The sequence below is a fragment of the Hylaeus volcanicus genome, chromosome 5 (genome assembly GCF_026283585.1).
Source record: "Hylaeus volcanicus isolate JK05 chromosome 5, UHH_iyHylVolc1.0_haploid, whole genome shotgun sequence".
Taxonomy (NCBI): Eukaryota; Metazoa; Arthropoda; class Insecta; order Hymenoptera; family Colletidae; genus Hylaeus; species Hylaeus volcanicus.
In genome coordinates, this window is record NC_071980.1 from 25069368 (window position 1) to 25082035 (window position 12668).

General features: G+C 41.2%; 2 protein-coding genes and 1 long non-coding RNA gene across 9 annotated transcripts; 1 reads left to right on the forward strand and 2 right to left on the reverse strand.

The window, feature by feature from the left end:
* Positions 1-2258: 2258 nt before the first annotated feature.
* On the reverse strand, positions 2259-4993 carry LOC128877438 (acyl-CoA Delta-12 desaturase). 2 transcript variants are annotated; one of them, XM_054124754.1, is made up of 6 exons: positions 4759-4993; positions 4509-4674; positions 4133-4260; positions 3790-3995; positions 3473-3655; positions 2259-3133 (listed from the first exon to the last, which is right to left on the reverse strand). In XM_054124754.1, the coding sequence occupies exons 2-6, from the start codon at positions 4648-4650 to the stop codon at positions 2827-2829; spliced, it is 966 nt and encodes a 321-aa protein (XP_053980729.1). In that variant the 5' UTR covers positions 4651-4674; positions 4759-4993; the 3' UTR covers positions 2259-2826. The 2 variants fall into 2 exon arrangements, with proteins under 2 accessions (XP_053980729.1, XP_053980728.1); XM_054124753.1 differs by having other exon boundaries at positions 4509-4992.
* A 1065-nt stretch (positions 4994-6058) lies between these two features.
* LOC128877435 (acyl-CoA Delta-9 desaturase) lies at positions 6059-11249 on the reverse strand. 6 transcript variants are annotated; one of them, XM_054124745.1, is made up of 7 exons: positions 10814-11117; positions 10308-10398; positions 8428-8761; positions 7492-7622; positions 7044-7249; positions 6795-6980; positions 6059-6708 (listed from the first exon to the last, which is right to left on the reverse strand). In XM_054124745.1, exons 3-7 carry the CDS (start codon positions 8687-8689, stop codon positions 6408-6410), a joined length of 1086 nt encoding a protein of 361 aa, XP_053980720.1. In that variant the 5' UTR covers positions 8690-8761; positions 10308-10398; positions 10814-11117; the 3' UTR covers positions 6059-6407. The 6 variants fall into 6 exon arrangements, with proteins under 6 accessions (XP_053980720.1, XP_053980723.1, XP_053980721.1 ...); XM_054124748.1 differs by lacking the exons at positions 10308-10398; positions 10814-11117 and adding an exon at positions 11136-11249; XM_054124746.1 differs by lacking the exon at positions 10308-10398.
* LOC128877441 (uncharacterized) lies at positions 8700-9746 on the forward strand. Its single transcript, XR_008457244.1, has 3 exons — positions 8700-9135; positions 9255-9459; positions 9609-9746. It is a non-coding gene; the product is annotated as an uncharacterized LOC128877441 (long non-coding RNA).
* Positions 11250-12668: the final 1419 nt, after the last annotated feature.

Below are 12668 nucleotides of genomic sequence, written 5' to 3' on the forward strand. Positions count from 1 at the left end.
TCATCACCGCTGTTCGGGGTCTGTGAGAATTCGTTTATACGTATAATAGAATGTTATACGATTTCTTTTCTAATTTAAGAATTATCGTTCGAATATGTGTATGTTAGTCATTTATATTTGATAAATCGAAATTGAAATTTACCTTCGCATTGAAGTAACTTTCACATTAAATACGATGTACGATTATCGTTGTACTGCGGTAGTTTGATATACCGAAGTACGCGAACGCAACTTCTAGATTAGTAGAGCTAAGTTTCAGTCGCAAGAAGCTTACGAAAAGCTTATCAGGTACCTGAACCCAGACAATTGAAGCGATGTATCACGCTTTCTAGTGTTACACACGAAACGAACACGTCTTTAACTTATAATCCCGGGCTGTCGGACGTTCGAAACGAGATAGCGCGATTGCAATTTGGTTGGGAGTCAACGCGACGAATACTACTATTACTTTAAGATGTATACCAAAACAGATTTACACGTGTATTTGTACGAATTCTTTACGAGATAAAACCGAACATAAAAAGAAAAAACACAGCTTTATACGAGTACTCTACACTTGAATGGAAAACTTTCAGGAAATATACGTTTTTGAAAGATTTGCACACGTAAGTTACGATCGCTCCCCAACTTCGTGCAACCACGAATATTCGCCTCCAAAATTCAATTCGAAACGATTTATCAGCTCTAAATTAGCACCATAGGGAAACAAGAGTGTTATCAAATTGTCCAGTAGATTTGTATACAGCTGAACATGCCTATCGCTTTAGCCCGAAGAAGTTCGATTCCAGAGAATCGATCGGTCCTGATTAACGAATAACAAAGTGGCGTTGATAACCACGAGAACCAATGTAATCATAACGTCCTCGCTTCCTGTGTCCGTGACGTTTCCGTTGGATGTACACGCATGAGAACAAATCACATGATATACGTAAAAACACTTTTCTAAGAGAGATCAATGTGTCTGTTCGCAACGTAAGCCGTGCGAGTTTTTGAAAACCTCCCACGTATAGCTCTAAGGATTAATCTTAATGATGACTAAAAAGATGTGTTGTTACCAGAATAAAGGAACAAATATATTCTGTTTTGTTACAAGATCAGATCGCAGTGATCAATTACGCACTTCCAACTATGTACTTTCGTTATTTCTTAATTTATTAGTACGTTTCGATAATTGATTATTCAATTTTCAGGTTTCCCTTGGAAGGCTGAGTTACATTTTACTTTTCGATCTTAGCCTTGTACTTCTAACGTTCTATTCCATGAAACCTAACGGTCAGTTTTGTATTACGACGAACGATCACAGTTTATCAAAGTTAAGAATCATATTTAAGCATGTACAGACGCGTTGGAAGGAATTATTTCACCGTACGTTTGATTTATTCAAAGAAAAGTAAGTATATTATAGGTCTGTAATTCGAATTCATCTAATTATTGGATCTAATTGCTCCGAATATGCAAAAATCATTCGAGTTATTTGTATTTTATGCTATGCCCGCGTTTCATGGGGGGTGCGAATGATTCGCCATCTAGCGGTCGATTGTCCGAACTATTTTACGGAGTTTGGTCAGCGCCTCTATCGGGAAAACGCTCAAGTTTGTCTTCGAATAGTTCGCTTTTATTTACTGCTAGATGGCGCCATTTATACTGTTTTTTATCGACATAGCCGGTACATTATCGTCCTGTTGGTAACAGCTTGTAAATGGCGCCATCTAACGTTACAAATTGGAACTATTCGAGGACAAACTTGGGCGTTTTCTCGATAGAGGCGCTGACTAAACTCCGAAAAATAGTTCGGGTAACTAACCACTAGATGGCACCACCATTTAAAAATACCGACCTATTGCTTTTTTAATTATTTACTTACTTTTTGATTGTTTCAAGCATAACATTCAATAACTTGAACTTGTAACGGTTAGCTTATAGAACAGAATTAACCTAATCCTTAAATAATTCTAATGTCGGTAATTTTTATATAGAGGAGTTATCTAGCCACGTAAATCGAAAACTATTTTGACGACAAACTTTGGCGTTTTCCCGCCGAGAACGCTGATCGGGTCTAAAATTGCGCGTAAATTGAATAATACAAATGACTCGAACGTGCGGTAAGCTCTCGTTTTTGAATACATTACGATAGTTTATTTATATTTCAATGATAACTAGAACATTGAATCTATTCGTACGTTGTCAAGACATATAGAAATTAGAATATTTTCGAGGATCAGGTCGTACATAGCGTGAAATATTTTACTAGAAGTGAGTATAGTTAAACAGGAGTTTAATGAAGGTACGTTTCCAGACAGCCGCTGATACAACGGTTTCGTAGTGATATCGTAATAAGCGAAACGAACATGATAGTTTTATCGTTGCAACATTACTCGACACGCTAATCGCGATAGGAACACTATGGAGGCTCCACGTTGACCTCACCGGTGAATTGCAATTTAATCGCAAATATTCTAAGCTACTCATCGATTCTTAAAACTCGTTCTCGTACCGAGACTCCATCAAGAATCTCATTTCCAGAACGATGTTGACATCGAGCATGGGACGCACCCAGAGATAGCGGGGTTGATATTGAAGCGATTGGAGCAATTTAAGTATTGAATTATGTTTATATAAGTAAATGCAAGAATGCTTCTCCGATAACGTTTTCTAAGATGTTGAATATTATTGTAACATATTGGTCTCTGTTAATTTTCAGTTTCCCTTGCTAAGTTTTTAGGCACACTACTGATATCGAACGCGCCACATCGGTACGAGGAGCCTTACAATAAAGAGGCGATAAGTTTCGACGAGTCTCGCATGTAATCTAAATTTCTGGCATCCCTACAGATAACGCAGGACTTCCGATTTCGCGTTGTAGATGGCGAGCTCCTTGAGCTTCTCGATTCCATCTTCCATGGACATTTTCTTCTCAGACAATTGATGAACCATGTCTCTGACGTCTTCGGTGGATGGCGTCAGCAGCATTTTGACCAAACCGAGTTCGTACCATACTTTGATGAAGAATGTAGTGCAACCCGCGTCGTATTTGCCAAATTCGCCGCTCTTCCAATCCCATGGCACCATGTAATGATACGCTGGCCAATAGGACCTCTTGAGGAAGAAGACGGTGAAGTTGTTCAGTGGAATTCTGAAATTATAGGTGAGTGGATTATTTTTATTTATCTGTAATTCTCTACTTCCGAATTAATGTCTGGTACCATTGGTAAAATTACGAAGAAAATAGTCCTAGTCAACGATTTCGTGTAACTATGATCAATGAGATATTATCGAGTATTTTTGTTAGCAACAGGAGATAATGGTGATGGAAAATTTTAAGAAATCTCGTCCTCGAATTGTTCCACAGATTCGTAATTTATTTTATTTGGAGTGGATACCGTCGTTGTCTATGACGACGGTCCCGTGGCTTCGTGGCATTTTAAAGAAGAGCTTGTACAATAAACTGAAAGTATTGAAAATGGACATTAACTTGCTCCCTTTGACGCCCCAGACCATCAACGCGCTGTTCACCAGCCAGGACATGTTCGTAGTGATAGCGAATCGTAGTATCCCAACGGTCAGTATGATGGTGGGCAGCGACTCGTCCCAGTACTCCAGTGGCGCATTCAGAGGCAACAGCAATCCGATTATTCCAAACAGTAGCCAGTAGAACCTGCGTATCGCGGAGAAGAGTGGAAGAAAAATGAATCCCATTGTCGACGAAAGAATTTTCGGAATTTTTCTGCTTTTTATCCACCAATTATTAAAAAAATCACTTTATTGCTAAATATCGAAGAAAAGTCTTACTTCTTTTGTATCCAAATATATCCATCAATCTCCATGTCGCGCATATCAACCTCGATTTTAGCCTGTTCGTAGTCGACATTCGGCGACACAAAATTGCCAACGTAGTGACTGTACAAGAATCCTTTCTTGTGATTGAAAGGATCCTTATCGGTTCCGTGATACTTGTGATGAAGCCTGTGGTACAGTACCCAATCGTATATCGGTCCCTATAAACATACATGCATCACCTTAAGCGGCGAATCCACTGAACGCGTTACTCGAACGCAACGACGCCGATTTTTCGGCATTTTTCTTTTTTTTTCAGGCATCTCTTTCGAAGCAGGATAATTAGCGATATACCTACCACTCCTGCGAGGGTGTGAGCCAACATGAGGAACAGTCTAAGAGAAGATGTTGCCTCGAACGTCCTATGCGCCCAATACCTGTGGGCCGTGGTCACGCCGAGGCTACCGATGGCTGTTATGAATAGCGCTAAAAATTCGTCGATTAAGAACATCAGTTTGCGTTACTATTTACGGCAGCGACACATGCAGAAAAAGAGTGACGATTCCTCATAGTCGATATTAACCGAGGTTTGACTAGACATATACGTCGATTAATATCAACTATGACGGAAGAATGAAATGCCAATTTCGTCACAGTCATTACAGTCGATAGACTATTACAACAGCGAGTGGGTAAAGTCAAGTAAAACTAATCGCCACTGCAACGGTTCTTACTGAAGAATACAGTCATCCATTTGGCGGAAGTGATCAAGAGCCAGATGGCGTAGATCCCAAGGACGTGCAGGTGAATGTACCACAACACTGCCGCCCATTTTACTTCCTGTTTCTTCACGGATTTCGTCTTCTCGCTCGACATCCTACCGTCGCCAGTTGAACGAACCTACGTTTCGTCGATCAGCAGTGCGTTATCATTCACTCACTTGCTCGTACTTGATTCGAGTACTTCCGCGAGGATTCTACCGACCTTCCACAGAACACTCGGATGGAAAAATGGCTCTATCCGCGAGGGGAGAAAGCTCTGGAGAGGTTTCCGGAGCAGAGATCCGCGTTGATCGGGACTCGAAATCGCCTACTCGAAGAACAAACTAACGCGAATTAAAGCTCGACGCCTTTCGCGCATCCGTGCGTCGAGTTCCACCCGATCCTTCGTGGAACGAAACGCGCTTCCAGAGGAACCGATAACAACTACTTCATCGAACGGCCAGCCCGATACCTCGTCGATCGACCTCGTGGCCTCTGCAATACAGAATTTCAATATCGTCCAACATTTTACACCGTCATTTCCTTTGTTTTGACATCGACGTAGTCGACGTGTCCACGTTTCACACTGGAATGGATTCATCAGTCACCGTTTTTCATTACAGAATCGGCCAATGACGATCGAATTACCACTGCTGGAACCTGTCGAAGGTACGACTATTGTAAGCGTTGCTTCGAAAGTTTTCGAAGAATCGATTCTTCTCGTCGTTGAGCTGTTGTCTGATCGTGTTTTAATCGAGTACTCTACCGACAGTATTAGGTAAATTGAATCCACGATTTTTAATATAGAACTTTTTGGAGACAGTTGCATGGGGTTTAATAAATCGTTGAAAAGGTGATACAAATTTTCTGCAAATATAGTCACAATTTTTTAGATTATTGTATCCCGTATATTTGGTAACGGGACTAAGCTCAACAATTATCTTTGATAAAAAGAAAACACACAAAATGAAACGTGGAATTTTATAATATAGCTATTTCTTTTTTTTGTCAAGTAATAGGAAAGGTTGCATAACTTTCTACAAGAAACGGAAATCACGTCGAGATTCAAATTCAAATTTATTGGGAAACGACAAAGCAGTGCCTATTAACGATTTTACGATTTCCGGCGTGGAAATGAATGTATTGCCACGTCATTCGTCAACGATAATTCGTTTCGTTCTTGCTTCGTTTGGGAATCGTTCAACTTTTCCATCTCAAATCGTTCCACAAGGTAAATGCAATTGCAGCTCGGGAGCTTCGAGGGACGAGAACCAAACGCTCGGACCACGCGAGTTCCATGTGAAATTCAAATCGAGAAGGAATATATTTCAATGTCGTGACCCCTCGGTCATCGGTAGCCTGACCGTTCGCGTAATGGATTTCCCTGAGACAACGGAAAATTAAAAATAAATTGACGGTTTTCGATATTCTACAATTTAGATATAGAATGCGTGGAGTGAAATGCTCTTCCTCTCTTTGCATTCGATTCGCGTTCCAAATTGATCAAAATTTCGAGCAACGAATGAAAGATAAATAACTGTTTATTCCTTAGTTGTTGAAAAAAATAATATTTCGGTTGGTTGGTTTTATTCGAGTAAAATCTTGCCCATCTCTGGATCCGACTTACTCGTAACCGCGATGTATAAATTATTCTCTACGCTATACATATAAACATGATTTAATCGACGGAATCGAGTCGTTCTATGGATTTGCCTCGACGCTATATAACGAAATTAAAAATCCCAGTCATGAAAACCGTGACAGAACAGCGAACGCTTATAGATCGTTCGATCCACTTTTCGTAGAAAACTGAAGACACTAGAGGTCTGGTGCTCTGTCACGAACGAAGAAGAGACGTTACTCTTTCTTCCATCACATCGACTTCAGCTCCTGGAGATCGTCTGTCGGAATATCCTTGTCGCCGTATCCCCAAACGTGGCTCCCGTCGCCTGTTCGGTTCGCCCTTCGTCGAACCATCGCTGGGGATACGTACTTGCGATCGTACGCCCAACCAATGCACGCGAACGCGTCGATGAACCCAGTGGTCAAGTTGAACGTGTAGTTCCCCAGTTCACCGGTTTTATAATCCCATGGGAAAACGTGGTGGAAGTTGTGCCAGCCCTCGCCCATAGCTGCGATGGAAACCGCTAGGTTTTCCACCGGAGTAATGTACCTGAAATTCATTCCAGCTTTAACTAATTTCGATCGTTCCGCATTCGACGATTCTAGCCACGAATCGTCGGAATTACGGAGACTTACTGGTCGTACGGCCGTTGGCCCCACATGTGCGCGACGCTGTTCACGAAGAATGCCATGTTGAGAGTCACGCTGTACCGGAAGTTGAAGTTCACCCAGAAAGAAGTCCACAAGGATTCCGACCAAAAGTAGCACGGCACGCTGACCGGGAGCGCGATCGTCAGGAGAGCGAACAAAGGAATGTAGAATCTGCGATCGAAGAAGAGAAGAGTCAACTCGTTTATTGATTCTCCGAACCATTGAAATGCTTACTTCTTTTGCCACATAACGATCGGATCGTCCTCGAGGTCGCTCATGTCGACGGCGTTTCGTTTCAGAACAACGTCGGGGTGAGGCGTCGTGAAAAGCCAGCCCACGTGGGCAAAGAAGAATCCTCTCTTCGCGTTATGGGGATCGGCGTCGGTTTCGCTGTATTTGTGATGCACCCTGTGGTCCAGTGCCCACGCGTACACGTGTCTCTGCGCAAGAAACGCGTTTCTCTATCGTCGGAAAGTTCGACTATTTTTGGCGGACTGGGAGGAAGACGTGGGAGAAATCGCGTATTATTCGTATTTCGAAACAATCCTACGTACGTATTTATTTAAATTTCGTTTCTTTTTTTTTCTTTTGTATCAGAGACATCTTAGGAATTCGTAAATGATTTAGATGATCGAAAATAAATGATACGGGGGTGGAGAAAGTTGTAAAGGAGACTACGAACCTGTCCGGTTATGGTGAACAGGAAAATCAGGAGCAATCGCAGCTGCCATTTCGCTTTGTACGCCCTGTGGGACCATAGCCTGTGCGCTCCCGCGGTTATGCCGAATGCGGAAGTGTGTATGGTTACGAATGCTGGAACAAAATTCATCGGATTCAAGTAGCTTCGATTATCACTCTCTCGTTAACTGTAAGTATCCTCAACTTTCATATCTATTTGATTGGGCGTCGTTCTTCTTATTAAATTAAATATATATTTTTCGTGAATTCCGTTTCACAAGGACGGTGGCGTAATAATAATCTTGCAGAAAATGGCAGCCAGATATTTCTGTCGCCGGTAGGAATTTTTGCAATACTGATGTTCTTACGTTCAAGTACCGATGTAAGATCAGCACGCGACGTATTTCCGTCGCGCACGTGAAACTCAGTTTTAAAAACACATTACATAATTTCAATGTCATCCAAGTATCGCTTTGTCTTGCAAACGAACAAGAAATTGTTGTCGCGTTAACTAATAGACAAATCGAGAACATCGAACATTTTCATTATCTAAAGCAGGCTGACCTACTTTTTTTTTTTACTGTCGTGCTTCCGCTGTATTTTTCCTACACACGAAGATACTGACGACCAAACTTACATTTCAAGTATTTTGCAAAAATAACACGTAAGATAAACACGTAAAAAAGATATATTGGGCGAAAGAGTCAAGGTTTAGTTAACGTGCTGTTTCTAATTTAACCTCATATTAATAAATAAGATAAAATAAATAAATGCTATCGGTTTGTTTTCATAAACTTTGAATCTCGGAAAGTTGTGCAACCTATTTTCCCATATCTTTCTGTCGAGCTCATAACAAGTTTCAAGGTTTAATCTAGAAACAATCAAATTTTTCAAACGCGAAGCTGATGGGAAAAATGTGTGAATTTCAAGGTGTACCTACCCCACAATGCGGTGAGGGCTCTCGCTTCGACGAAGATGAGGTAGAATCCGTAAATGCTCCCAGCGTGGATGAAAATTTGCGCGATTAGGTCTGGCCACCTGATCCGAGGCACGTACGGCGCTTTGCTGCAACGATAGCTTTTGTCAGCCGTCAAAAAGTCGTCGGTCTCCGACAGCCTGCTGTTCGTCGAGTCCACTTTCTTGTTGTTAGTATCCCATATTTGATTCGCCGTGGGAGGCACTCGCTCTTTACCTGGCGACATCTTTCTTTTCCATGTAGCTTCCTTCGGAAATCCTTGCTACTCGATGACTTTACCAATTCTGAAGTAGCACAGCTGTTCATTGATACAAAAATGGAGACTATAAGAAAATGGACGTGCATTTGATGTTATCGCATGCTATAATACTTCAAAGTTTTGACGTATTTTCAATTTGACTGTGTGGCACCACGTAACTACGTGATACTAATAGCTGAGCCGAACTGAACGAGCATAGGTCGGCTAAATGTTAGAAGATACTCTCTATCGATCGTAGATATTGTCACCTGCGATATCGCGGTGAACGTTGATAAAGGTATTTATTTTCAGATATTCTTCGGTAGAAATGAATGGATAAGCTATCCTAGAACTGCAGATCAGCTTCGATGAGCAATCCGCAAACGAATATAATCCATTGAATACGAGAGCAGCATAAAGTTGAAAAAGTTTCGGTGTGTAATAGAATGTTAATATGCGCAGTATGAACGTGACAGTTTTTCAATTCTACGTATCGACTGGATAAGAACGAATGCAAACTGATGATCGGAATTCAATTCAGCGTATTTTTTAGAACCGTCAGCCGAATTACCACACCGAGTGGCCAAGAGTTAATTTGGAGTAATTGCGTTACGCGTTCACGGGGGTCACGTAAACGTTTTTCATCATCGTCTCGACGCGTATCTGACCTAGACGTCATTGAATAAAGAAATGGCTAATTAAAACGTAAATGACTGTGATCAACAACGAGCTGACTCGACTTTAAGGACGCACAAAAGGTAGGTGCTTGTGCAATTAGCGTGGGAGTAGTTGTAATTAGAAAAAAAGACCTGCGGCAATTAAAAACAGAGCCGTAAGAAATGTATGAATTAAAGCGTTATAATTCTTTAGCTACCTGTTTACATCACTTTTCCACTGTTTGTTTTAGGTAGATTTAATTGACGCTCATTTACTACTCAAAGAGAACAGGATATCACAGTATTCAGCTACAGATTAAAACCTGGACGACGAAAAGAGACGCTGACTCAACGATATGCGTCTCCGATCGTGAAACGCAATTTCTTCGCCCAGCGGAGTCCTCCGTTTCTAACGATACAGACTTTAATCAGAATTTATTGTCGGGAATTTATAGTTCACGGCCGATCAATGTTCCTCCTGATAGGCCCTGTTTATGAGAACATCTAACCGCTTCATGATCGAAGGAGACGCAAAACAACTGGCGTCATCGAATTCGGAAAATCAGTCGCGAGCTTCGATCGTTCGCGCACGATCTTGTATTTTCTCGAAGAAAATTTTATGAATTTAGCACGAATGGTCGTGCACTAGTCCGGGAGAAATTAGTTCGAGTACGAATTCATCTGACCGCGCTAACTCATCGGTGTATTTTGACGAATCCCTATAAATAATTGTACTCGTCACTAGACCAAGGCCTAACCGCGTGCGATTCCTCGAAGTATTTAACTGTTTAACAACGCTGCGTAGTTGATTTAACGTGTCGCGGAAAGTAGTGTCATCCACTGGCAACGTACGAGGTCATCTGTCAACGGGCCATTTTCAGAAGTTTCTGGACAAATTACAATATTCCCCGACGCAGGCGAAATGTTAATAGTAAGAAGTAAACACTTACGTTCTACCAAACTGTTCCCAATCACAATAATACAGCGAATTGAAACTGTCGAAAATTGTGTTCACGCCGAAATCGGTCTCAATTACACCACCTGAAGCACACGCGCGGGAAGATTAATGATACGACCGACTAGTGAGCTCTATTGGATCCAAGAGTTTGCGATGACGCAACCAAGTAGTAAACTATTAAACTGAGTCACCGGTCCTGATTGCTATCGACGCGTTTCGGAGCATAACGCTCATTCGGTGTAATCGTGATATATACCATACCTACGTATTTATACTGCACGCTAATCTCAAGACCGTTTCATTATCTGATAGACCACTTTTACCGGTAATACACTAATTTCTCGATGTTAAAACACCTGTGAGATATCCTCGCGATGTTATCTCGAAGGAGAGCAGCAAATTTTGTAATGGATATCGAACTACTTCATCAGAATCCAAAGCTGAGCAGAAGTGAACGATGGAATAAAAACAACGTGTCCGTGTCGATGGAGAACTTACTCTGTACTCCCGATTTTTCCATTGGATAAGTCGTTCGCGGAATTAACGAGCAATTCTATACGCGTTTGTTAATGATCTTACGTCAACGTTCGCTGTACTGTTATTTGAAATCCAATTAAAATCGATGATAAACGAGTCGTTCCCTTTGACCACGTTCTTATTATTAGATCAAACATATCGCATGACACCTGCGGAATCTCCACCTTATCGCGTGGATTTACAGGAAAAATCGCACAGGTGTTCGCCCGCGCCCAGATCGCGACAACGATTTCGTTATCTGCGAATTCTCTTAAGGAGATTTCTTTTTTACCACGTTTCGCACCTCGCACCGTATGTCGCGTAGAATAAACACTGTTCCTTGCGCTGACTAGAGGGTTTAGAGTTACAAAACTCTCGTGTATATACTCTCTGCGCGAACCAACGGCGCGATGAACGGCGCAGAGATAGCTGGGAGTTAACGAACCTCGGGATACTCCGATCTCATCTGGACATGGGACCGTCATAAAATTATACTAAAGTTATCCTCCACCTTTCAAAACGTGATATATGAACGCCATTTGACGGATTCTCGGGCCGTCAAACTTGGCGAAACTGGCTATCCGTGCGCGAGTTTTACAGAACCCTGTACACACACTAATACGCAATCAAATCACATGAATATGACATTCTAGAGAAAAAAAGCACACGTTTATGTATATGTATATGCGGATACATGTGCGCGTGTGTGTGTGTGTGTGTGTTTATAAATTATGTGTACAATAATGTACAAACAATGCTCAAAGAAATAACATTTTTTTGTTTTTGTTCGTTTATAGATTGCCTTGATCTATCGACTTTGTAAATATCGTCGCTTTGCCGTAAGCATAACATTTAGAAAAAAAAAATGGAAAAAACATGTACGCATAAAATTTTATCTCTTAAATAGTACGTCATTTGTATGTGATTAGACTGCATATTAGTGTGTGCACACTGGTCTCCTAGCGATGAGATCTTTATCTCTGTAAAGCTCGGTAGCCAATTTACACAACTTTGGTCACCTGAGAATTCGATGTAGTAAGCGTTACATTAGCAAATGGCTTTCATGTATTACTTTTCGAAGGGTGCTTTATTGGATGAGCAAAAAATCATCACATCTTGTCAGATGTATGGTAAAAAGCAAAACAGAACGCACATACACACATACGTACAAAAATTAGATATAAATAATTGCGTATTTACGAAAAACAAAGCACGTAGCGATACGTGCAATGCTCCATGAAAAATTCTAGACAGAAAGAACTTGGAGGGAAAATATTTCAAATGCTGTCTCAAATGGTAAATGCATAATTCTTTATTCTTAAAGGACCATGCAATAATTAATAATATACATAATTAATTTTAACGAATGCAATGGAAAGCAGTCTTTCGTGCTCCTTGATGATGCATTCCTGGCAACAGGCAACCTGATACTCGTGTGAGAAGTAATTCGTAGTAGTACAGAATTTATATTTATACCGTAACCACAGTCGAGGTATAGAATGAATCCAATACACCTTTTTGTCCGAGGTTTCAGACATTCCATCCTGCAACATTGTTCTATGCCTTGTCTGCAGTCAGAAATCAGAGTAATTCGTAGTAGTACAGAATTTATATTTATACAGTCGAGGTATAGAATGAATCCAATACACCTTTTTGTCCGAGGTTTCAGACATTCCATCCTGCAACATTGTTCTATGCCTTGTCTGCCGTCAGAAATCAGAGTATCAGCAAAACTTTACAGAAACCTAATCTATCAACGCGAGGCATGGTAGCAGCGGTTAGTGGGCAGCACCGAACGACTAGTCCTACGCGTCGAAGTGATCCATCCGTCAGGATC